General features: G+C 54.6%; 2 protein-coding genes across 2 annotated transcripts; both read left to right on the top strand.

Annotated features, from left to right (window-relative positions):
* Nucleotides 1-1,637: 1,637 nt before the first annotated feature.
* Nucleotides 1,638-8,797, top strand: LOC116781532. Its single transcript, XM_032677195.1, has 18 exons — nt 1,638-1,764; nt 2,242-2,321; nt 2,514-2,639; nt 2,785-2,864; nt 2,982-3,102; nt 3,416-3,505; nt 3,912-4,016; nt 4,232-4,397; nt 4,872-4,966; nt 5,421-5,570; nt 5,766-5,920; nt 6,284-6,419; nt 6,504-6,641; nt 6,849-7,025; nt 7,291-7,446; nt 7,886-7,987; nt 8,259-8,361; nt 8,664-8,797. Exons 1-18 carry the CDS (start codon nt 1,638-1,640, stop codon nt 8,780-8,782), a joined length of 2,226 nt encoding a protein of 741 aa, XP_032533086.1. The 3' UTR covers nt 8,783-8,797.
* Nucleotides 8,798-16,354: 7,557 nt separating this feature from the next.
* LOC116781513 (olfactory receptor 14C36-like) lies at nt 16,355-17,604 on the top strand. The gene has a single exon (XM_032677182.1). It carries the CDS (start codon nt 16,453-16,455, stop codon nt 17,389-17,391), a length of 939 nt encoding a protein of 312 aa, XP_032533073.1. The 5' UTR covers nt 16,355-16,452; the 3' UTR covers nt 17,392-17,604.
* Nucleotides 17,605-23,570: the final 5,966 nt, after the last annotated feature.

The raw sequence follows: 23,570 nt of genomic DNA, 5'->3' as shown, positions 1-23,570 counted from the left end.
CGGGCCCGCTGCAACAGCGACTTCGGGATCGAGCAAAGCAGAAAAACAACGGCCACTTGCGTTATTTATTGTAGGGGTTGCCCCCCCTGAGCTGTGTATTTTTCCTGACCCACAGGGGTCCCGGGGGTCAGCCATGAAAGCTGTGACTGCTCAGGGCTGGAGCGCAGCCCCAGCACAGCCTCTCCCAAAGAAGGACAGGGCAGAGGGGCTCTGGGCTGTGGGCAGCGAGGGCCAGCTGGGCTGGCAGGCAGCTCCAGGGCACCTCTGGGGCTGTCAGAGAGGGGCTGTTCCAGGGCCCTTTGGGCTTCTGGGGGCTTCTTTGCTCTGATTTGGTAGAAGAGACACAGAACTGAGGCAAGAGCAGCAGGATTACAGCTCCTGGCCCCTCAGATGGACCAATGCGGCCGCTCAGCTGGGCTGTGCCAGGAGACGACAGCTCCCGGCACGTTGAGGATCCCGGCCCTTCCAGCTGGATCCCCCTGGGTGCCATCCTCCCCCCTTCAACCCTAAGCCCCCCCAGGACTCCACCAGCCTGGCAGGGTCACTCAGCCACCCCTGGGGCAGCTCGGGGTGCCGCGCAAGGGCCTGGGGTGTGGCGAAGGCCTTGGGAGGGCTCCTGAGCGGCCCGGTGCTGGAAGAGCTGTTGAGTGGGGAAAAGCTCTTGCTGCTCAGTGGGAGAAAGAGAAGAGGCGACAAAAGCCATGGTTTCTGTTAAGCTTGAGCAAACATTATGCATTTTATGTGACTGAAGGGCTCTGAGGCCAGGCTCAGCGGTGTGGGGACAGGAAAGGGATGTCCTGGGGACACGCAGGGCTGTCTGAACATGGGGCTCCTTGGGATGTCCCGAGGAGACACAAGAGCAAAGTGGGGCCTGGAGACACTCTGAGGGCAGCTGAGTGCCAAGGGCTGAGGCTGGCCTGTGTGCCCAGGGACACCCTGCCTGTTCCAGCCTGCGTGGTGGCTCCCTGGGACCCGTTGCTGGGGGCAGGTGCCATGTCAACAAGCACTGGGACCTGTGGCTAGCGGCCGGCAGCGTGTCACAGAGGGGCCCTTTGTGACACCCACTGCAGCAGGTGTGCTCAGCGCGGCCGTGGCCCACGGTGGGTCAGTGTCCGTCAGGACGGCGACCGGACAGGAGAGGAGTGCGGCGCTGGCGAGAAGCCCCCGACTGCAGTCCACATTTTGTCCACGACCACTGGTGGCCCCGTGGGAACTTGGTGTTTTGCTGAGGCGTTTTACCTGAGGCATTTGGGCCGAGGCCTTTTGGCCAAGGCGCTTTGCCTGAGGCACTTTGCCTTGGTCTTTTGGCTGAGGCCTTTTGCCTTGGCCTTTTGGCCGAGGCCTTTTGCCTTGGTCTTTTGACTGAGGCGCTTTGCCTTTGCCTTTTGGCTGAGACACTTTGCCTTGGCCTTTTGGTCGAGGCGCTTTGCCTTGGCCTTTTGGCTAAAGCACTTTGCCTTGGCCTTTTGGTCGAGGTGCTTTGCCTTGGCCTTTTGGCTGAGGCCTTTTGCTGAGGCCTTTTGCCTGAGGCACTTTGCCTGAGGCGATTTGGCCGCGGCATTTCTCCCGAGGGTGTTCGACTCCACCATTCGGACGCCCTCCGTAGGCAGGCTCCCCTGTGTTCTTTGATTCACAGGATGGAGAAGAGACCTCCCGCCTGCCCCAGGCAGGCCTGGATGGAAGACAGCTCTTCCCAGGAGAGCCGCTCTCCAGCTCTGCAGCTTCCGTCCTACGAGGTGACCACCATGCAGCCCCTCAAGCTTGGTGAGTGAGGGGCCCTGTGGGGCTGGGCAGGGCTGGGGCCCACCAGCACACCCTGTAGCACACCGGGATCCCACTTTCCTGACCAGCTGACAATGAGGGTCCCGGGGGTCAGCCATGATGTTGCCTGAAAGCTGGGACTGCTCAGGGCTGGAGCGTGGCCCCAGCACAGCCTCTCCCAAAGAAGGACAGGGCAGAGGGGCTCTGGGCTGTGGGCAGCGAGGGCCAGCTGGGCTGGCAGGAGGCAGCCGTGCTGTGGGAGCCTGGGCCTTTCCTACCTGTCTGCCATTGCCTTCCTCAGCCCGGGGCACTGGGGCTTTCCCAGGCATGGCAGCTCCTCTGCCGGGCACCCTCCAGCCAGGAGCTGCAAGGGAAGGCCGTGCCAAGGCAGTGGGCAGAGAGCTGGGGGGAGGGCAGATATCCTCTGCCCCCTCCTCTCACTGGACTTTCTGCAGCTCTCCCTGCTCCTTCCCCCCTTAGATGCCAGCTGGTTGCCCATCTACAAGGAGGAGCAGGAAGCTGTTGATTCCATCCTGGCCTTTGTCACCAGCCCCAACAAGGTAACTGCGACCAGCTGGAGGGCGGCTGTGCTGCTGTCTACTGGCAGGGGCTGTGCTGCCAGGCTGGTGGAGGGGTGCTGGCAGGGCAGGGCTGCTTCTCCTGCAGGGCACTTCACCCCCTGTGCTGCGGTCCCACTGGTTGTGTCTGCCCACTCACAATCTGTGTTTGTGTCTCTGTCCCCTGGCTGGCAGGAGGAGAGAGACAAGGCCACATTTCTTCAGAGCATCTCCGTGCTGTGCCGAAGCGCCTTGAAGCACGGCCTGACCCAGGGCCTGGATCTGTTCTGTGACATGTACCAGCTGGCAGAGAACATCAAGGTGAGGGCACTCTGGGCAATGTGTTGAAGGGAGCAAAGCCCCCTGGCACAGGCAGCCTGTGTGGACAGCGCTTGGGCGGGTCAGGGACTGGAGGCCCTGGCTGCTGGCAGCTGCCAGCAGGTGCCATCCCGGTTGTGCTCTGCAGGCACTGCTGGAAGAAGAGCCAAGGGACCAGCTGTGCACAGACCTTCGGCATCTTTCCATGCTGGCTCTGGAGAAATTGAGGTACCTGCCCATCCGTCGTGGGCCCCCTGGCCCAGAGGTCCGATGCCACCTGCACCAGTTGTCGAGGGGCTGCTCCCAGCACCCGTGTGCAACCAGTGTCCTGCCCTCTCCCTGCAGCTTGGTGGACACAGCGCTGGAGGGCAAAGCCAAAAACCTCCTCTGCACGTGTTTCTCAAGTGTCTTCTGGCTGCCTGCAGAGAAGGAAATGCCAAAAGGGGACCTTGCCCTCTATATGAAGGTAAGTGCTGGGGGAGCTCCACGGCCCTCCAGCCCCTCTGGACTGCTCCCTGGTTACCCCATGGTGCCACAGGAGCAGGGATCCCAGGCAGGGCAGGGTCTTTCCCACCCTCGTGCCTCTGTCCCCTTCCCGTGGGCCTGGCTGCATCCCGTGCCACAGGCTGCTCTGCCCTCGCAGACTGTCTATGCCCATGTCTCTCCAGGGAAGTGTGGGCATCCTCCTCCTCCTCCTGTGGCACAGGGGGTTCAGATGGCTCTCCTGGGGCTGGGAGGAACAGCAGAATGACTGCCACTGCTCTCTGTGTTCCTTGCAGACCCTCAACTCCATGGACAGCATGCTGAGGACAGTGGTGCTCAGCTTTCCTGCCTCTCGAGTCAGCGAGGAGCTGCAGGGCATCTTGGAGGTCTGGCACAAGCAAAAAGGGGGGGGTCCCAGGGCTGTTCCTCACCCTGCAGGGGAGGGTTTGCCCACTGCTGGCTGAGTGGTGCCCAGAGCAGTGCTGAACAGGCAGAGTGCCCTGCAGGGAGGGTGCCCACCTCCTGTGGGGAAACCGGGGCAGGCCCCAGGCTCTTGTGGAGCACAGGGGCTGCAGAGGGTGGCACCTGCCCTCCTGCCTGGCCATGAGGTTGCCTCTGGGCCTTTGTGCCCGACCTGGGCGGGAATCCAGGGGCAGACACCCCACTGCAGGCTTTGCTGGAGGGGAGAGGAAGCCTTGAGGGATGGGGCGAGTGCGGCCCAGCAGTGGAGATGTGCTGCTGCTGGTGTTGCAGTCTGCTCCCAGGGCTCACCCGCTGCTTCTCTTGTCCCAGCTGCTGCTGGACTTCACCAGATGCGAGAGAGAGGCTGTGAGGGAGAGGGCCATGGCAAGGATCGATGTGCTGACCCGTGTGCTGTCCGACTATTCCACTCTGCAGGTAAGGACCAGGCCCCCTCCAGCCAGGCCATGCCCCCATCCCTGCTGCTCTCCATGCCAGGGCTGCTGCCCACATGGCTGCTCGGAGAGATGGGGACGCAGGGCTCTGCAAAGCCTGCACTCTCCAGCAATCCAGCCCTGGGCAGACTCTCGGCTGGGGGGCTGTGGCACCACCTTTGTGCCCTCAGCCCTTCTGCTCATGCCTCCCTCATCCAGGCCTGTGCCAACGTCAGAAGAGGCACTGCTGGACCTGTCTGCTCTGGGGAGATCCAGCTCCCGCTCCTAGGAAAGCTGCTGGGGCGTCTCATCCTTTTCCGGTTCTCCGAGGAACAGACAAGCTGTGCAGCTTTCCATGCTCTTTTTGCCCTGGCTGACTTCATCTGTAAGTACAAAAGGCAGAGCAGTGCTGGGCTTCATCGCTCTGCACACAGACATCTCCTGAGAGATCTGCTTCCTGACCTCCTTTGCCCCTCCCAGCTGCTTCCCAGAGCTTCCCAGCTGCCACTTTGCTGCAGAGCCTGAGTGCTCTGCTCAAGGCCAGGATCTGTTTGCTGCTGCTCTCCTTCCTCCCCTTCCTTTCAGGATCTTGCAGCCCACTGGTTTGTGGGCCCTACAGCCAAAGCTCCTCTTGACTTCCCTGTCCCAAAGCCACGTCTTCCCTGGTGGGGAAGAGCAGATCCCCCACCCTTGCTGGTCCCTCCAGTGCTTATAGCAAGAAGCTGTTCTTGATACCCTCCCGAAATCCTGGACTGCTCCTGTCCTGCCCCCTTGCCAGCAGATACCAGGGCGGTTTGGTGAGCTTGCTGACAAAGCTGCTCTGCCTTCCTGACTCTTGTGTGTTTGCCCCGGTGTTTAGTTGAATCCAGGCTAAAGGACAGAGCAGACCAAGTCCACCGGGAAGCCGTGACCACCTCCGCGCTGTGTTCTCTGAGCGCCAGGGACTGTGCCAAGGTAAGGAGCTGCGCCCTTCCTGGGACTCCTGTCCGTGGCACCAGCAGGGCACTGGTGGGAGCCAAAGGATTCCACAGCAGTGGGGCTGGCGTGCCTTCAGCTCCCTGGGGAGAGGGTTCCCGCTGTCCTTGAGCAGGGAGAGCACGAGGGCTGCACTCCAGTGTCCCAGCAGCAGCTTCAGCCCCAGCAGGAGCTCCAGTGCTCCTGACCACCAGCAAGTCCCTGGTTCTCGGTGGGTCCAGCAGCCTGTGGCCATGAGCCCTCCTCCCCCAGCAGGAGGGCCCTCTCTGCTCATCTTCTGCCATGCAGGGACTGCAGGCACTGCTGCCAGCTTTGCTGTGGGCACTGCTGTCAGCAGTGGTGGGCACGTCCGGCCAGGGCCCCTCGAGCTGCTCAGCCAAGCAGCACCGTCAGGGCACTCAGCGTGACGTGTCTTCCTTCCTTGCTGCCATAGGCCTTTGGAAAATACCTGTGGTCCCACGAGAGGACAGACGTCATCCTTGTGGCCATCGAGGCCATGGGAGATGCCAGCATCCTCGACCAGCAGGTGCCCAGCAGCCTGCTGGAGGTGGCCTTGGAGGACCCGGACGTCTGGCTGACAGATGTAAGTGGCCTGTGGCTGCATTGTTGTGCCCTTCAGCCCTCTTGGGCCTTGTTCCTCCCTGCATCCCTCCCTCCCGAGCACAGGGGACTCGGGCCCCCCCAAGCCACCTCAAGGCAGCAGAGAGGAATGGGAAGGGCAACTGAGCACATGGCTGCACTCCGGGGGCAGTGCCATCCTCACCTGTATCCCCTGCAGGCACCCAAGATAGTCAGCTGCATCCTTGAGAGCCTGCCATACTGCAGCACACAGGCAGCGTGGGAGAAAGCGGAGTCACTGCTTCGCCTGATGACCAACCTGTACCCCACCACAGTGGTCATCCTCCTGTGTAAGGCGGCTCTTCAAGGAGACAGGTACTGGCCCTGACGGCCTTGAGGGTGGGTTTGTTCCCTGTGGGGAAGGGACCCCGAGACTCTCTGGCTGCCAGAGCCAAGGAATGCTGCAGGACAGCCTGCAGAGTCAGGCCCTCCATCCCCCCACGCTTTCCAGCCCTGCTGGCTGGGCTGGCTTCACAGCAGCCAAAGCTGGCCCAGCCAGCCCAGAGCCAGCCCGGTGCTCCAGCCCCACGGGGAACACGCCCTCAGCCCCGTCCTGCCCGCGCGGGCAGGGCCCCCGGGGACGCGCAGCCGGGGCTCCAAGGGGCAGGTTCTGGGGGGCTGCTCCAGGCCACAGCCCTGGGGCTGAGGCAGCCCTGCTGACAGCGCTCTGCCTTCCAGCACTGCGCCGGAGCTGTGGGAGCTGATGTCCTCCATGCCGGAGACGCTGGCCAAGATCTTGGAGGACTTTGCCAACCTGCTGCGCAGACAGTGCTTCCGCTGCTCCGCAGAAGGCCCCCGCACCCAGCCCATGGCTGTGAGTGACCACTAAAGGCCCTGGTCCCCTCCCGCCAGCCCTGCAGGCTCTGCCGGCCCCTCACGGCTCTGTTTGCTCCTGCAGTCGTCCTCCAGGAAGGCTGAGTGGGAGGAGTTGGCTGAGGAGCCCGACTCTGTCGAGAGCCATCAGGGCTGTCCAAACGTGAGGACGGCCAGGCTGCTGCTGGAAGGGCTCGTCGGGCTGTCGCAGAGAGCCGAGATGGTGAGCAGGGCGGTGTCAGGGGCAGCCCTGTCGGCAAACGGGGGCTGGGGCTGTGTGGAAAGCAGTGGCTTGGCCTGGCCTGGCACTCCCAATGTGGGGTGACTGCTCCAAATACCCTCCCTGCCACGGTGGGGCCTGGGGTGGCTGCCTGAGGAGCTTTTCAGGCACGGCCCTCTTCACCCAATGGACATTCTCTTCTCTCTCCAGGCCAGAAACATTGAACTCTTCCTGCCGGGCATGATGAAGATCCTGCAAGTTGGCAGCGAAGACGCCCAGATGAAGATCCTGCTGGCCTTGCAAAACGTTCTGCATCAGCTGAAGAAGACCAAGGCCAGCTTCATCGCTGTGCAGCTTGTGGGGAGGCTCCTGCCCCTCTTTGACTCGGTAAGGCTGAGGTGGAGCCTGAGCCCCTCAGATGGGCGCTGGGCAATGACAGCTGCCCTGCAGCCCAGCCCTGCGAGCAGCACTTGGAGCCAGCTCCACTCCCCTGGGCTCTCCTGGGATGGTTTCTGGGCCGTGCAGCCCAGTGCTCCTTCTTCTGGGATGTGAGGCCGGAGCCGCTGCCCTCCCCGCAGCCATGATGACGGCCCTCTTCACTGTGGGCAGGGAGCTGCTGTTTGCAAAGCTCCCTTTTCCTGCTTCCTGCCAGGAGTGCAGCGAGCTGCGAGAGCTGTCCATCCGCATGCTGACGGAGCTGCTGCAGTTGGTGGTGGGCAGGGATGAGAAGAGGATGAGGAAGGAGGTGTGGTGGGCACTGGTGCCTCTCCTCTTCCGCATGAGCGACCAGGTCCCCAGCGTGGCCAAGGTACAGCGCTGAAGGCTGAGCCCTGACACACAGAGGGCTGAGCTGACACCCCCCAGGGCTCCTGGGCATCGGGGCAGGGGCTGCTGGCAGCGGGCAGCGCTCCCCCAGCACAGCCCGGGGGAAGGTCCATGCGGAGCCAGCGCCAGCAGGGCCAGAGAAGCTGGCACAGCCCTGGGCAACACCTGCCCTGCCTGCTCCTGCAGGGCTCGGCAGCAGCCCGTGACCACCACGGCCTGAGTAGGGGCATCCCCACAGGCTGTGTCAGAGGCCAGGCCTTTGAGCCTCCATGCCTGTCCCCCAGGGCTGTCCCCAAAAGGCTCCCAGACATTTGGGCTAGGGCATGTCCCAGCTTCCTAAAGGCAGGATCCCCCAGGAACAGAGCCAAGATGTCTCCTTGCCCAGGCCCCCGGGCCATCTCTCAGCTCCTGCTGTCCTGCAGGCCTCCAGGGAAGCCCTTCTTGCTGCCGCCGAGCTGCTGAAGTGGAAGACGCTCAAGCACCTGCTGCAGAGAGAGCGGCTGTGGGAGCTTGGAGCGTGCTTGGTAAGGACAAGCTGAGGGGCCCGGGCTGGGGGAGGGCTGCCCCCATGCCATGTCTGGGCTGGGGGCTCTACAGCTGGGCAGAGCCTGGAGCTGCATCCCTCTTGCTGCCCTCAAGAACAGAGCCCCAGGGGCTCTTCTGCTGACCCCTGTCCCTTCCCTGGAGCCAGCAGGAGGGGAGGCCTCTCTGTCCCAGGGTTGCTGGCAGGAGGCACTGCTCCAGCCAACTGCCCCAGTGACAGCCCTGAAGAGACATGCCTTGTTCTCTCTGCAGCTGCAGAACAGCAGGAACAGGGCTGAAGACTTCATCCACCAGAGCCTGCCCTACCTGCAGGACCCTCAGGCCAACGTGCGCCTGGCGGCCGTCAGGTTCATCGGTGAGTGCCAGCCCCTGCGGTGCCTCTGGGGGCAGCCTGGCCCCTGTGCCACTGCTGCCCCAGCAACGAGGGGCAGTCCTGGGGCTGCCCCAGCAGTGCCTGGCCACCCCGGGCAGGGCCTTGCCTCCCTCTGCCAGCCCTGCCCACGCAGCGGGGCTTGGTGGCCGCCTTGCTCAGTCCCACTGCCCTGAGCTTCTGGGGGCTCCTGGGCTCAGCCCTGCTGAGGGGGAGGAGGGGAGGACTGGGGGCCCTGCTGCTGGGAGCAGGCTGGGGAGCAGGGGCTAATGGAGCTCTGTGCCCAGGACTCATCACACGGCGCCTGAGGGAGCAGACCACGGACAGTCAGGCTGACATCCTGAGCGGTGAGTGGGGAGCGAGGTCTGTCGGGAATCCAGAGGCTCTCTGCAGACGGGGGGTTTGATCTGGGCTCTGTTTCTTTCCCTCACAGCCCTTCAGCCCTTGGAGAAAGACTGGGACATCTCTGTCAGCTCCCTGGCAGTTCGGACAACCTCCATTCTGAGGAGTCCTTGCGTGCAGCAAAGACCAAGAGGCCTCCTGCGAGCACTGCGCTGCTGCTGGCCGTGAGCCTGGCAGAGCTGCAGCTTGCCTTGGCTGAAGGACTGGGGCTCAATAAAGCTGCAACAACGTGCCCAAAGCCCTGGTGTCCTTCAGCTGCGCGGTGCTGAGTGTGCCGAGCCGACCGTATCCTTCCTGGGCTGTCCCGCAGGCAGCGGGATGCTCCCCCCTCAGCACCCCTGGCCTCAGGCTTGTGGGACAAGCTGAGCCCTGGCTGGGGCTTTCCCCGGGAGAAACCACCTTGGCTAAAGGACAAGCTGCTGCCAGAGCCTTCTCGCCCCATTTCAGGGCCACTGCCAATGTCACCCTGCCCTCTACCACTGTGAAGCTATTCCCCCTTGTCCTGTCACTCCAGGCCCTCGTCCAAAATCCCTCTCCAGCTCCCTTGGAGCCTCATTTAGGAACTGGAAGGGGCTGGATGATGTTCAAAAAGGCCAAGTGCCGGGTCCTGACCTTTGGCCACAACAACCCCCTGCAGTGCCACAGGCTGGGGCCACAGTGGCTGGAGAGCAGCCAGGCAGAGAGGGACCTGGGAGTGTGGATTTACAGGAAGCTGATCATGAGCCAGAGTGTGGCCAGGTGACCAGGAGGGCCAATGGCATCCTGGCCTGGATCAGGAACAGCATGGTCAGCAGGTCCAAGGAAGTGATTCTTCCCCTGGACTCAGCGCTGGTGAGACCACACCTGGAGTGCTGTGTCCAGTTCTTGGCCCCTCAGTTCAGGAAGGATATTGAGGTGCTGGAGCAGGTCCAGAGGAGGGCAGCGAGGCTGGGGAAGGGACTGGAGCACAAGTCCTATGAGGAGAGGCTGAGGGAGCTGGGACTATTCAGCCTGGAGAAGAGGAGGCTCAGGGGAGACCTCCTCACTCTCTACAACTCCCTGCCAGGAGGGTGTAGCCAGATGGGGGTTGGTCTCTTTTCCCAAGCAACCATCAGCAAGACAAGAGGGCTCAGTCTCAAGCTGTGCCAGGGGAGGTTTAGGTTGGATATTAAAAAGAATTTCCTTACAGTGAGGGTGATCAGGCGTTGGAATGGGCTGGGCAGGGAGGCGGTGAAGTCAGCATCCTTGGAGGTGTTGAAGGTGAGACCGGATGTGGCATCAGTGCCATGGTCTGGGAAGCACGGTGGGGTTGAATCAAGGGTTGGACTTGATGATCTCGGTGGTCCCTTCCAACCCAACTGATTCTGTGATTCTACAATTCCATGACTCTATGATTCCATGATTCCATGATTCTATGATTCCATGATTCCGTGATTCTATGATTTCACAATTCTGTGATTCCATGATTCTATGATTCCATGATTCTATGGTTCCATGATTCTATGATTCCATGATTCTATGATTCCATGATTCTATGATTCCATGATTCTATGGTTCCATGATTGTCTGATTCATGATTCTATGATTCCATGATTCCATGATTCTATGATTCTATGATTCCATGATTCTATGATTCCATGATTCCATGAATCCATGATTCCATGATTCTATGATTCATGATTCTATGATTCCGTGATTCTGTGATTCCATGATTCTATGATTCTGTAATTCCATGATTCTATGATTCCATGATTTCGTGATTCCATTTTTCCATGATTCTGTGGTTCCATGATTCTACGACTCTGTGATTCATCGATTCCATTATTCTACGATTCCATGATTCTATGATTCCATGATTCCATGATTCTATGATTCTATATTTCCATGATTATATGATTCCATGATTTCGTGATTCCATTTTTCCATGATTCTGTGATTCCATGATTCTACGACTCTGTGATTCATCGATTCCATGATTCTACGATTCTATGATTCCATGATTCCATGATTCTATGATTCCATGATTCTATGATTCCATGAATCCATGATTCTATGATTCTATATTTCCATGATTCTATGATTCCATGATTCCATGAATCCATGATTCCATGATTCTACGATTCCATGATTCTATGATTCTGTGATTCCATGATTCTATGTTTCCATGATTCTGTGATTCCATGATTCCGTGATTCCATGATTCTATGAATCTATGATTCCATGATTCTAAGATTCCATGATTCTACGATTCCATGATTCTACGATTCCAAGATTCTATGATTCCATGATTCTATGATTCCATGATTCCATGATTCTATAATTCCATGATTCTATGATTCCATGATTCCAGGATTCTATGATTCTATGATTCCATGATTCTATGATTCCATGATTCTATGATTCCATGATTCCGTGACTCTATGATTCTGTAATTCCATGATTCTATGATTCCATGATTCCATGAATCCATGATTCCATGATTCTATGATTCCATGATTCTATGATTCCATGATTCTGTGATTCCATGATTCTATGATTCTATGATTCCATGATTCTATGAATCTATGATTCCATGATTCTAAGATTCCATGATTCTACGATTCCATGATTCTACGATTCCATGATTCTATGATTCCATGATTCCATGATTCTATGATTCTATGATTCCATGATTCCATGATTCCATGATTCTATGAATCTATGATTCCATGATTCTAAGATTCCATGATTCTACGATTCCATGATTCTACGATTCTATGATTCCATGATTCCATGATTCTATAATTCCATGATTCTATGATTCTATGATTCCATGATTCTATGATTCTATGTTTCCATGATTCCGTGATTCTATGATTCATGATTCTATGGTTCCATGATTCCGTGATTCTATGATTCTATAATTCTATGATTCTATGATTTCATGATTCCATGAATCCATGATTACATGATTCCATGATTACATGATTCCATGATTCTATGATTCATGGTTCTATGATTCCATGATTCTGTGATTCCATGATTCTATGATTCTGTGATTCCATGATTCTATGATTCCATGATTTCGTAATTCTGTGATTCCATGATTCTATGAATCTATGATTCCATGATTCTAAGATTCCATGATTCTACGATTCCATGATTCTACGATTCCATGATTCTATGATTCTATGATTCCATGATTCCATGATTCTATGATTCCATGATTCTATGATTCTATGATTCCATGATTCCATGATTCTACGATTCCATCATTCCATGATTCTATCATTCCATGATTCTATGATTCCATGATTCTATGATTCTATGATTCCATGATTCTGTGATTCCATCATTCCATGATTCTATGATTCCATGATTCCATGTGTAACAGTTCGTTTGGATACATGTCCGGAATAAAGACAAGTGCCAGAAATATTCAAACACACACACTATCTTTTATTACAGTGAGAATAATAATAGTAGTAATAAACTTAGCAAGAGGAATCAAAAACTAAAAAAGGGATACAAAATAACTACCTTATCGGGTGACATTAAAACAAATACTATGAACAGCATTTAATACAGTATTAACTAATGAAAAAAGGGGGGGTTAAAGGGATACCAAAAAAGGGATCTTAACACAATATTATGGATAACTATTAACACAATATTGGTTATTAAAAAGAGAAATGAAAGGGGAAATATTATGAACAACTTAACAATATTCAATAATAAAACGGGGAATTAAAGGAACACTAAAAGGATATTAAAAAGAAAAGTTTGTTCTCTCAGTTGCTTCCTCTCAATAAACTGTGCTGACCCACACAGACAGGCCAGGGCTGCCAGGATCTGCAGCAGCTGGTCGGTGCCCATGCTTAGCGGGCGTCCCCATGGAGCAACATAGTCTCGGTGGTAGGATGAGGATTGCTCACCCCAGCAGTCCTGACACCCCATTTTATCAGCTCCACATTACACCACGTAGGGCCAGTGCGCAGTATAAGGTGATACCTGAGGGGCAGCCAAACCCCGCCTAATCATTACCTCATGGCAACAGTCTGTGCATGCCCTACTTGTAGGGCAAGGGGCCAGCAACCCCTGCCCACATAATCTTCCTCCCATCATCATCTTTCTCACCCCTGTGTATGACCTCTACCATTGTGTTTCAAGGGTAGATGTATCCATCTTGCAGTATGTAGCAAAACCAAGGAAGAACTGAGCTCTGATAATAGGGGATATCAGGCTGACTTGCTAAAAAGCACAATGGACCTTACAATTAGCTTGTACCATGAAGTTACATTGTACCATACTCTAGCTGGTTTCACATCCTAATATGATTCCTTTCTCACGCTTCTATGTTCCATTGATCATCCAGTTCAAAAGTACCCCCCTTACAGCATCCTCCTGTTTACCGTGACCAGCCTTTTCATCCCTTTTCTCTCTGCTTTCTCACACTTGTTCCTTCACAAACCACCATGATCTCACCATTTCCCTTCCTTTGGTTCTTCCCTAGAGATCTCACCACAAGTCTTGCACAGTCTCCAAATGTGCTTTCTCGTTGCCCATCATAAGATTCAAACCCCAAAGAAAATCCTCCATCTTCTACTGGCAAGGTCATCCTGGGAGGCTCTTCCATTGACCCATTTAGTGAAACTTCCACACGGAGGTGTTGGAACTTTACTTGAATTGATTTTTTACCTTTTGGGTTTACAATGGCTTCTCCAAAAACATGGTAATTCTTGTCCTAGCAACGGAAATTTTTTGGAGAAGGAGTCTGGGACTCAAAGAATCAAGAATGGATTGGCTTGGAAAGGAAATAAAAGCTCATGAGGTCCAAGTCCCTGGACATGGAGAGTGACATCTTCACTAATTCAGGCTACTCAAAGATCCTGACCTTAGACAAATCCAGGGATGGGACATCCTCTTCTGTTGCAGTTCTTGCCAGCCCCATTGGTAAGTATTTCTTCATTTTATCCAATAGAAACCTCCCCTATTTCATTTCAAAGCCATTGTCCTGTGTTCTGCCACTACAGTCCTTGGTAAAACATATCCCTGTGACTATCTTAGACCATGTTTTCATCTGCAGACACCTTGGAGAGTGCTCAGAGATGTCCCAGGAAGGAGTTTGGAGGTCTCAAACATATGACCACTCTACAGGGGCAAAGGAGTCATGGGTTCAGTGGTGTGTAGGCAGAGGACAGCAAAGAACCCTGGGAGTGCTTGAAGAGTTATTTCAGAGAGGGTGGATGCTTTTGTTGTAGCAGAAAACAGGACGAGAAAGAAAGAATTAATGGCAAGTGCAGCTGGGGAGGTCCAGGCTGGCACGAGGAGAAAAGAATTTCCCTCCAAGGGCAGTTCTGTGATCCAACACATCACCCAGGAGGAGTCTGGATGAGCCCAAGGCTTTGTGTGTGCAGGAAGAGCCAGGGAGGACGCAGAGATGTCAGTGCAGGAAGGTGCCAGCCAGGTGGGGCAGCCGGGGGGATGACGACAGCCTGCAGGGAAAGGGGCAGGGCATGGACACCGTAGGACAGCCTGGGCTGGAGAGGAGACAGGGAGGGGGAGAAGTTGAAAGGCCCTGACACAGCCACCTTCTGCAGGCCTTTGGCCATGGCTGCTGTCTGTGCCCCTGAGGCCAGGAGGAGGGGAGTGGCCCTTGCAGCCCTGGGGCCTCCTGGCCTCCTTGTCCCTGCTCAGCAGCCTGGCAGGTGCCACCCCATGGTCCTGCCCTTGGCATTGCACATCCCACATCCCAGTGCCCCAGGAAGAGCCCTGAGGAATGAGGCAGGGACAGGATCTGCCTTCCCAGGGGCTGGGGGTCAGGGTTTGGCCCTTTGGATTAAGAAAACAAGTCACTGTTTATTCAGCATCAGAGCCACCTTTCCCTTGCTTGTCCATCCTTGTCATCACTGTCTGCAGATTTCTGCTCTAACTGGGACATGAGGACAAGTTCTCAGTTGTGTCCCTCAGTGAGACTCATTAGCACTACAAGAAACTTCAGTGTTTCAATCTCATTTTGACTTCTTGAAAAGTTGTTTGAACTTCCTCTCAGGGACTGAGTCTCATGTAAACAACATCAAACCTCCCAGGGGGTCGTGAAATGCCTGGGGCTGTTGCTGTGCTGCTGAGCTGGGCCGGGCTCCTGGCACACAGGGAGCTCCTGGCAAGCAAGAAGAGCTTCAAAGAGACAGCTCTGCTGGTGAGCAGCTCCTCTGCACAGCCCAGCAGGGCTGAGGGCACTGCCAGGGCAGCTCAGGGACACCAGCAGGGCACAGACAGAGCTTCAAGGGGCTCAGCACTGGCAGGAGGGCTGAGAGCTCCCTGTAGGAGGAATCTTGGCAGGGCTGCACACGGTGAGTCTGTGGCTGCAGGGCAGTGCAGGGGCAGCTCCTGGAGGCATCTCCTAAAGCTGGCCCAGCCCCAGCTGATGGGATGGGTGAGCAGGGGCTGTTTTGGGGCATTTGGAAGAGCTGTGAAGCCGGGGGTACAGCCAGGGGTGCCCAGGGCTGTGGGGCAGAGCAGGGTCCTGCAGCCCAGGGCACTGTGCTGGGCAGGGACTCTGCTGCCTGCCAGGGGCAGCTCTCAGCCGGCCCGGGGAGCTGCTGCCAGGGCTGGGGCAAAAGGGCTGTGGGCAAGGAGCACCCCCTGGGAGGGCAGGGAAGGGCTCTTCACCTGTTTAGAGTAGGCTGCAGGTTGTGAGGGCTGCTCACAGCTCCAGGTCATTACAGAACATTTCTCAAAGGAGTTTTAAGAAAGCACAGCCAGTCATGGGATACCTGAACGTGAAGGATCCTGTTCTTTCCATCTTCAAATATGTGTTTTCTGGGTGGGAAATTGGTCCTAAAAATTAATCTCACAGTTCAGGAGGAGGCACTGAAACTCCAAATCTATTTCTCTTAGAGCAGATAAGACCAGGCAGCATCAGAAATCATCACATCTGTGCCTTACATGTAGCTCTGGGTCACTTTTCCAGCCTCCTCAGGGTTGCTCTGACATTGCCATCAGAGCCTGCACAGCCAGAGATTCCCCTGGGCAATGCTGCATTGCTGGGCTGGAACACAGAACATTTAACAAAGCTGCCCTTTTAAACAGTGCTACCCTGCACTCATCAGACTGTAGGTATTTGTGTTTATTAAAAATTAATTTGCATGTGAAGCTATGTTCAGGCAGGATGAGGGAAAGCACAGGGCAGATGGGAACAGATGGAGGGACACTGCAGCTCTCCTGGCTCTGCACTAAGCTACAGAGAGCTGAGCTGTTTGTCCTCTCTTGCTTAAAGTCTCGTTACATTTGGCATCATAAAAGTGATGATTTGTACTCCTGACAAGAACAGGTACCAGATGCAACCATCAAAAATAATAAACACAGACAACATTATTTAAGGGACATGCTAAGCCTTTCCATGTCTTGAGAATGGAGACTGAACTTTTCCCTTGAAGGTGGATGATGCCTGACATCCCTTGGGAGTGTTTGATGCTGTGGCAGAGTAGCTCCATGTCCCCACTGGAGAAGGGGAAAACTGAACCCTTGGCAGCACATGAGCAGATCTCCTGTTCCTAACAGCACCCTCAGCCAGCACAAACACAGGAAAGGAAAAGTATTTCAGTTCAGGGGATTTCTGTGAGACATAAAGTGGCTTTGCTTAGAGGAGTTTCTCTTAACTTCTCCCTGTCCTTTCATGTTTCTGAACAGTGTCCCTGTGCTGGGAAGCAGCAAATGCCCAACAGCAGCTCCATGGCCCAGTTCCTCTTCCTGGCATTGGCAGACAGGCGGGAGCTGCAGCTCCTGCACTTCTGGCTCTTCCTGGCCATCTCCCTGGCTGCCCTCCTGGCCAACGGCCTCATCCTCAGCGCCGTAGCCTGTGACCACCACCTGCACACCCCCATGGGCTTCTTCCTGCTCAACCTCTCCCTCACAGACCTGGGCTGCATCTGCACCACTGTCCCCAAAGCCATGCACAATTCCCTCTGGGATACCACAACCATCTCCTACATGGGATGTGCTGCACAGTTCTTTCTCCTTGCCTTTTTCATTTCATCAGAGTTTTATCTCCTCACCATCATGTGCTACGACCGCTACGTTGCCATCTGCAAACCCCTGCACTACGGGACCCTCCTGGGCAGCAGAGCTTGTGCCCACATGGCAGCAGCTGCTTGGGTCACTGGCTTTCTCACTGCTCTGCTTCATACAGCCAATATATTTTCCCTGCCCCTGTGCCAGGGCAATGCCCTGGGCCAGTTCTTCTGTGAAATCCCACACGTCCTCAAGCTCTCCTGCTCACACTCAGGTTACCGCAGGGAAATTGGGCTTCTCTGGTTTACTATCTCTTTAGGACTTGGCTGTTTTGTTTTCATTGTTTTCTCCTATGTGCAGATCTTCAGGGCTGTGCTGAGGATCCCCTCTCAGCAGGGACGGCACAAAGCCTTTTCCATGTGCCTCCCTCACCTGGCTGTGGTCTCCCTGTTTGTCATCGCTACAGCATTTTCCAACCTGAAGCCCCCCTCCATCTCCTCCCCATCTCCGGACCTGGTGGTGGCAGTTCTGTACATGGTGGTGCCTCCAGCACTGAACCCCTTCATCTACAGCCTCAGGAACCAGGAGCTCAAGGATGCCATAAGGAAAACGATGACTGGATGTTTTTTTAAGAAGCAATAAACTGCCTCGTTTCTTCTGCAGAACATTGATTGTGTAACACTTTTGGGGCCCAGCCTGCCTTCTAAAGCTTTTGATAGTGTTTGGGGTGGGGGGCTTCCCTGTCTTTTCCCTCTATTCCTGTCATTAACACTGAAATTTTATTCTTCATCCTATATAATTCACTCCTACCTCTTTTTTTTCACCTACAAAATATAGAAATCAGAAATCATGCTTTGTGTGTCTTTAAACAAAATAAAAATTTGTGCAGCAAGGTATTTGTCAAACATCCTCCCAGTGTTAGTTTTTACATGCGGAATCACAATCTCTGAGTGGAAGAAAGGACTTGAATTCTTTTGTCCAGATCCTTCCTCCAAGACCTCCCCCGACCCTGGAGGGCATTTCCATGTTTGCAGATGTGGAGGGGAAAAGAGTCCCAGCACTGCCAGGGAGCCCCAGAACTGGGTCTGTTCAGAGCTGCTCTCTTTGCACTCCCACCCTCTCCTTTCCTGTCCGTGCCCAAGGCCTGAGTGCTCTGGCAGCTCAGTCACTGTCCTGCTGTGGGTCAGGTCTGTGAGCACAGGCAGGGACAGGCCCTGGGCACTGCTGGGACAGGGCTGGGCTCCACAACAGCAGTTCCAGCAGCAAAGGGGTTCCCCTCCAGGCACTTCCTGAAGGCTGAGGTCTTTTCCCAACACTGGTATGGAGAAGAAGTCCAAGGATTAGACTCTCAAAAGTCTCATTGCTTTGCTTGTTTCTCCATGCAGGCAGTGCAGTGAGGTCAGGGACCCTCTGGGACTGCAGGGACTGAGGGCTGGGTCAGATGTTGTGTGTTGGTGGCCGATGGCCAATGGAGGTGACCAATGATCTCCAAGTAACCTGCCTGGGGCTCTGCAGCTTGTGAGGGCTCTGATGGCAGGTGAGGACTTGTCTGTAGGAACTCAGGAAGTGCAGGAGAGCACAGAGGGTCTGCAGGGACAGCCCATCCCATCCAGTCAGCAGGGAATGAAGCCCTGGAGCAGAATCCTGCCCAGGGTGGAGTCACCTTAGATCAAGCCCTAAATCTCTCTGTGAACTGGTAAAGGAGAGTTCTGCAACCCCAGGGGACACAGCAGGAACAGAGAAAGGACTCTGGCCAGTGACTCCTCTCACCCACAGTGAACTCCCCTTGTGCCTCCCCAGTTCAGGGGGGGCTGTACCAGAGTCAGGGCTGGGCTTTCCAGGAGGGTGTCCTGAAGAACTCTCCAGCCCACAGGCTGCATGGAGTGGAGCCCTGCCCTGCCCTTTGTGCCATTGGAAACAGCCCATGGTCCTGCCCAGCCTTGTTCTTGGCTACTGAGCCTTCCAGGACTATGGCAGAGGGTGGAGAGGAGTGATCCCCATCCTGCTGGGTCTGCTCCCCACCCTGACCAGCATGGCCAGTTCAGGCTCAGCCCAGGGTGCCACAGCCCCTCCCTGTGCAGAGCAGCCCCTCCAGCTTAGGGCCCTGCAGGGATCCCAGGCTGGGATCTGCAACTGGCCAAGGTAGCCTGGACACACTGACCTGAGCAAAGGGATGTCCCTGCAGAAGAGCAAGGCAGCATTTCTGGGCCTGCAGAGAGGAATTCCTGACACAGAGACACCTCTTTCTGCAGCCCCCCCTGGGGACAGGCTGCTCTGTCCCTGGGCCAGGACTCTGGGCAGGGCTGGGCAGAGGGGCTGGCACTGAGGGGCACAGTCAGGTTGTGCTGGGCATCTCCTGGAGGTGACACCAGGGCTCCTGCACTTTCCCTGACCTCCATTTCCTCTTGGCAGCAACTCCCAGGTGACATCCATCAGGGACCAGCCCTTGACCATTCCTATGGAACATCTCTATTATGTTTCTGGGTGATGGGATGAAATGCACTTTCCACTCCTTTGTGGATGATGCCAAGTTGCAGCGAGTCTGTAAGAAACCTCGTCTAGTTAATGGTGACTTGTACAAAAAATGTGGTCAAGATGACTGAGTTGGATAAACTTGTCCTGCCATCAAGTGCCCAGCAAGGCCCAAGACAATGAAGAAAAAACTCATGGGTCAGAGGAAAGGCAATTCAAAAGGAGGGAAAAAGACCAAACACAACCAAACCAAACCCAAACAAACACAGAATGACAGAATATGCTGAGGTGGAATGGACCCACAAGGATCATCCAGTCCAACCCAACTGTTCCATTGCCATCTGCCCCCACCCCAGCAGGCTCTGGAGCAAAGCACGGCTGAGGTCCAGCCCAGCTCTGCTCTGACAGAAAGAACCTGCAGTCAGGGACAGGAAGAGGACAAAGTCTTGTTTAACCAGCCTGAAGAATAATGGGCTCAAAGACCTCCTGTATTCCTGGGCACTTGAATGACCCTGTGGATCAGGTTTGGTAGCAGGGAGGGGGCTGCAGGTTTCCCTTAAGGAAGAGGAGATCAAGAGTTGACTCTGTGTCAGAGAGAGCCAGTTTCAGGTGAATCCAAAATGGACCAGCCAGTGCCCAAAGCTGAGCCAAAAAGCAAATCCAGAGGCCCATGTGTGATAACCCTTTGGAGAAAGGATAAAATCCAGGGTGCTGTAACCCAGAGAGGAGTGAGAGAAATGGGGGAGAAACAACCCTGCAGGCCCCAAGGGGAGTGGAAAAGAAGGAGGAGTGAGAGAGCCTTGGTGGGCACCTGGCAGCCAAAAGCCAACCCTCCAGCCCTGAGAGCCACAGCTGAGCCCAGCACAAAAGCTCCTTTAGGTCTGGAGGTTCCTTGCAGCAGCTTTTTAGCAGAGCTGCCAGATGGGCCATCAAAGGGGATGCTCAGCTGGGTCTGAAAGCTGTGTCAGCCTTGTCAGCCTTGGCTCTGTAGGAAAGAACTATAGAATCCTAAATAGTTTGAATCAGATGGGACCTTTATAGGACATCTAGTCCAACGCCCCCACAGTGAACAGGTTCACGTTCAACTAGATCAGGTTGCTCAGAGCCCTTTCTAACCTGGCCTTGAATGTTTCCAAGGGTGGGGCATCTATGACCTCTCTGGGCAACCTGAACCAGTGTTTCATCACCTTCAGTGTAAAAAATTTCTTCCTTCTATCTAGTTCAAATCTGCTCTTTTTTAGTTGAAAACCATTATCACTTGTCTTATTACAAGTAAGTCTGTCCCCATCCTTCTTATAAGTATGATCTCAGGAGCTCCTGACAAGCCTTGACCAAACCAACTGAGCAAGGAAGAACCCCTGGACTGGACCAGGGGTGTGGTGAAGTGTCCCTGGACTGGACCAGGTGCTCCTGGATGATACAAGTGGGAACAATCTGGAGTGGAACAGTTGGGGAACACAGGCCAATCAGTCATCCCATCAAAACACTGGAATATTCCCTGCCTGAATCACAGCCCAAATGGAACAGTTTGGATACAATTCCCAAATAGTTTGGAAACTGCAGTCATTCCTGACACCAGGATGGAAATTCAGCAGATAACTAAAGCCAGTCCCCTTGGGAGCCCACAACCAGCGGGGCTGAGGGAGGCCCTGGCAGCTCCCCAGCACCTCCCTCTCAGTGGGACACCTCTGGCAGCCTCTCCCAGCTCGGGAACCCTCCAGTTTGCAACACTCCAAAGACCCTCGCTGATGCCCAGGACAATTCTGATCCCCCTGCACAAACACTCCTCCAGCTGTGACCCTTGTCTGTTGGGAAACACAAAGGGATTTGGGGGAGTGTTTCCCTGACAACAAGGAGAATTTGGGAGAGGGACCTTTGCACACCCAGCTCTTGATGTGTGCACACATCTCTGCCTGGGTGTGGGTGTGAATTGACTGTGGTGGGAATGTTGTTCATGTGAATCTATAATTCAGCCACTGTTGAAATTGTAGCAAATGCTATTGAATCACTTGAAAACTGTTAAACAGGTCAATAATTAAATGCTACTAATCTCTTTTGCCCCCTTTGTGTCCAAATCCTTTGCATCCTGACCTTCTTGCATCCCAAAGCTCTGTGTAAATCATTCCCATTCATCAAAAAATATATTTTTTGTGATGTCCACTTTAAAATCTTCCTCCTTAGCTAAACTACAAAACAACTCCAATTAGCTGTAGAAGTCTTGAAGACATGAAGACAATTAGAAGAAAGGGAAATAATTTGTTTTCCTGTGTTTTAATGGTCCCACAGTGTGTTTGGAGTTGCATCAGCTGTCAGTCCAAGATGGGCCATGTCAGAACTGGTGAGGCTGGGGGGTGATCTCCTGAGGAGACACTCAGCATCAAGACCACTTGGAGAACATCTCTATCACCTCTTCTCTGAACTAAAAAATATCCATAATTGAATTAAAACAAAAAAAGTACAAACTTCAAAGACTTGTTTTGGAATTGTCTTGAAGACAATTAAAGAAAGACAAAGAGATCCTGAGGGATTTCTGGAATTTAATGAGCCTCACGGTGTGTTTGCAGCCCAGCCCATGATCCTGAGATCATACTGAGAGAAGATTGAAGCAGGTGCTGAAGAAGTCAGAAGGCAAACTGCAAGTGCCTTGAAGCATTGCTGGGCCCCACTGAGGGCAGGCACTGCCAAAGCCTCCCCAGGGACTCCTTGGAGCAGCTCCTTGGAGGCCAGGAGTGCAGGCAGACAAAGGCTCTGGGCAGGCCCCTGCACTGCTGAGCAAAGCCTGCCTTGGTTTTGTGGAGCACAAAGGCCAAGGGCTGAGCCCCAGGCCCTGGCCCAGCAGATCCTGTCCCTCCCGGCTGGCTCAGGGCTGTTTGGGGGGCACTGGGATGGGAGGGGGAGGAACAACAAAGGCCCAAAACTGGGCAACCCCTACCAGGCTGCTGAGGGAGGGGCGAGGCAGAACCCAAGGGCAGAACCTGCCAGGCAAGTTGCTTGTGGTGGCCTGAGTGGCAGAGGCAGCTGCCAGAGGCAAGGGGCCAAAGGTCTGGGTGCCTTTGGGCCTTGCAGCCCTGCCAGAGCCCTTGGCCATCTCTCCTGCAGGCTGTCCTGGCCTGGCCCTGCTGCTGCTCTGGCCTTGCAGGCTGCACACACCCCTCGTGCTTTCCCACCCCCTCCCAGCAGCATTTCCAGACCCTTCCTGATGTCTCTGCACCAGCTCTGGCTGTTGCCATGTGCACTTGGCCTTCTGAACTTGGATCCTGAGCCCCTGTGCCACAGGACATCCCTCCCAGAGCCCAGGCCCTTCTCCTGGGGGTCACTGCAGAGCTGAGCAGATCCAGGTCACCTCCCATTCCTCTGCCAACCCCCTGGGCCTGCTCTGGACCCTCCAGGTCCTTGCCCTGCTCCCAAGGGCTGTGGGGGTGCTGAATGGTCAGGGCTTGGGGTTTAGAGCTCAGGATGGAGATTAGGCAGAACTTTGGGAGGTTTGTTGTTCTGCTGGAAGTTCTTGATTAGGGGAAGAGCTTTTTGGGCTGGATCAGGATTAAAACTTGGCTTTTCATACTGGTAATACAGGTTTGGGAATGGGGTGGGCACTGGAGGACAAATAAGAGTCTGGAGTTCTGGGATTGGGCTTTTTCTGGCTTGTAATTAGAGCAGTGGATTCCTTTCAATGGGAGGGGCAGCACTTTTGGGTAGTCTTGGGGCTTCAGGTTACAAAGAGAGTAAAGGCCTACCAGGAGTGTTTGCACAGTCAGTGTTTCAGCACCCTCAGCATTACCTGAACCTCTTTTTACCTCATCAAAATCTTTCCTCTCTGTTGATCAAGCCCCTCTCTCCTTCCCCAATTTTCCTTCCCTTTTGTCCCAGTTCCTCCTAACCTCCTCAGAACATTCATCAGGATGGGCTCAGCTTTGTGATGATGCTGTGCAACCTCATGGACTCAAGAAGCCACTGTCAAACTACAGAACCGCATGGAATTACAGGGCCATTGTGACACTGGGTAAGCCCTTGGAATCAAGAGGCCACTGGGACACTGCAGGGCCCCATGGAGCCAAAGGAACCCAGGGACAGTGGGTAACCTCCTAAAATAAAGGGGTCATTGTGACATTGCAGAAACCCATGGAATCAGGAGGCCATTGTGGCACTGCAGGGCCTCTTGGAAACAAAGAAACCCTGGGCCACAGTGGAATTTCATGGAATCAAGAGGCCATTGTGACACTGGAGAACCTCATGGACTCAAGGGGTCACTGTGACACTGCAGGACCTCATGGAACCAAAGGAACCCTGAGACATTTCAGAGCCTCCTGGAACCAAGGGGCCACTGTGCCTCCCCAGAACTCCATGGAATC

This window comes from Chiroxiphia lanceolata (assembly GCF_009829145.1).
Source record: "Chiroxiphia lanceolata isolate bChiLan1 chromosome W unlocalized genomic scaffold, bChiLan1.pri scaffold_51_arrow_ctg1, whole genome shotgun sequence".
Lineage (NCBI taxonomy): Eukaryota > Metazoa > Chordata > Aves > Passeriformes > Pipridae > Chiroxiphia > Chiroxiphia lanceolata.
This window is presented reverse-complemented; position numbering and strand designations above follow the sequence as displayed.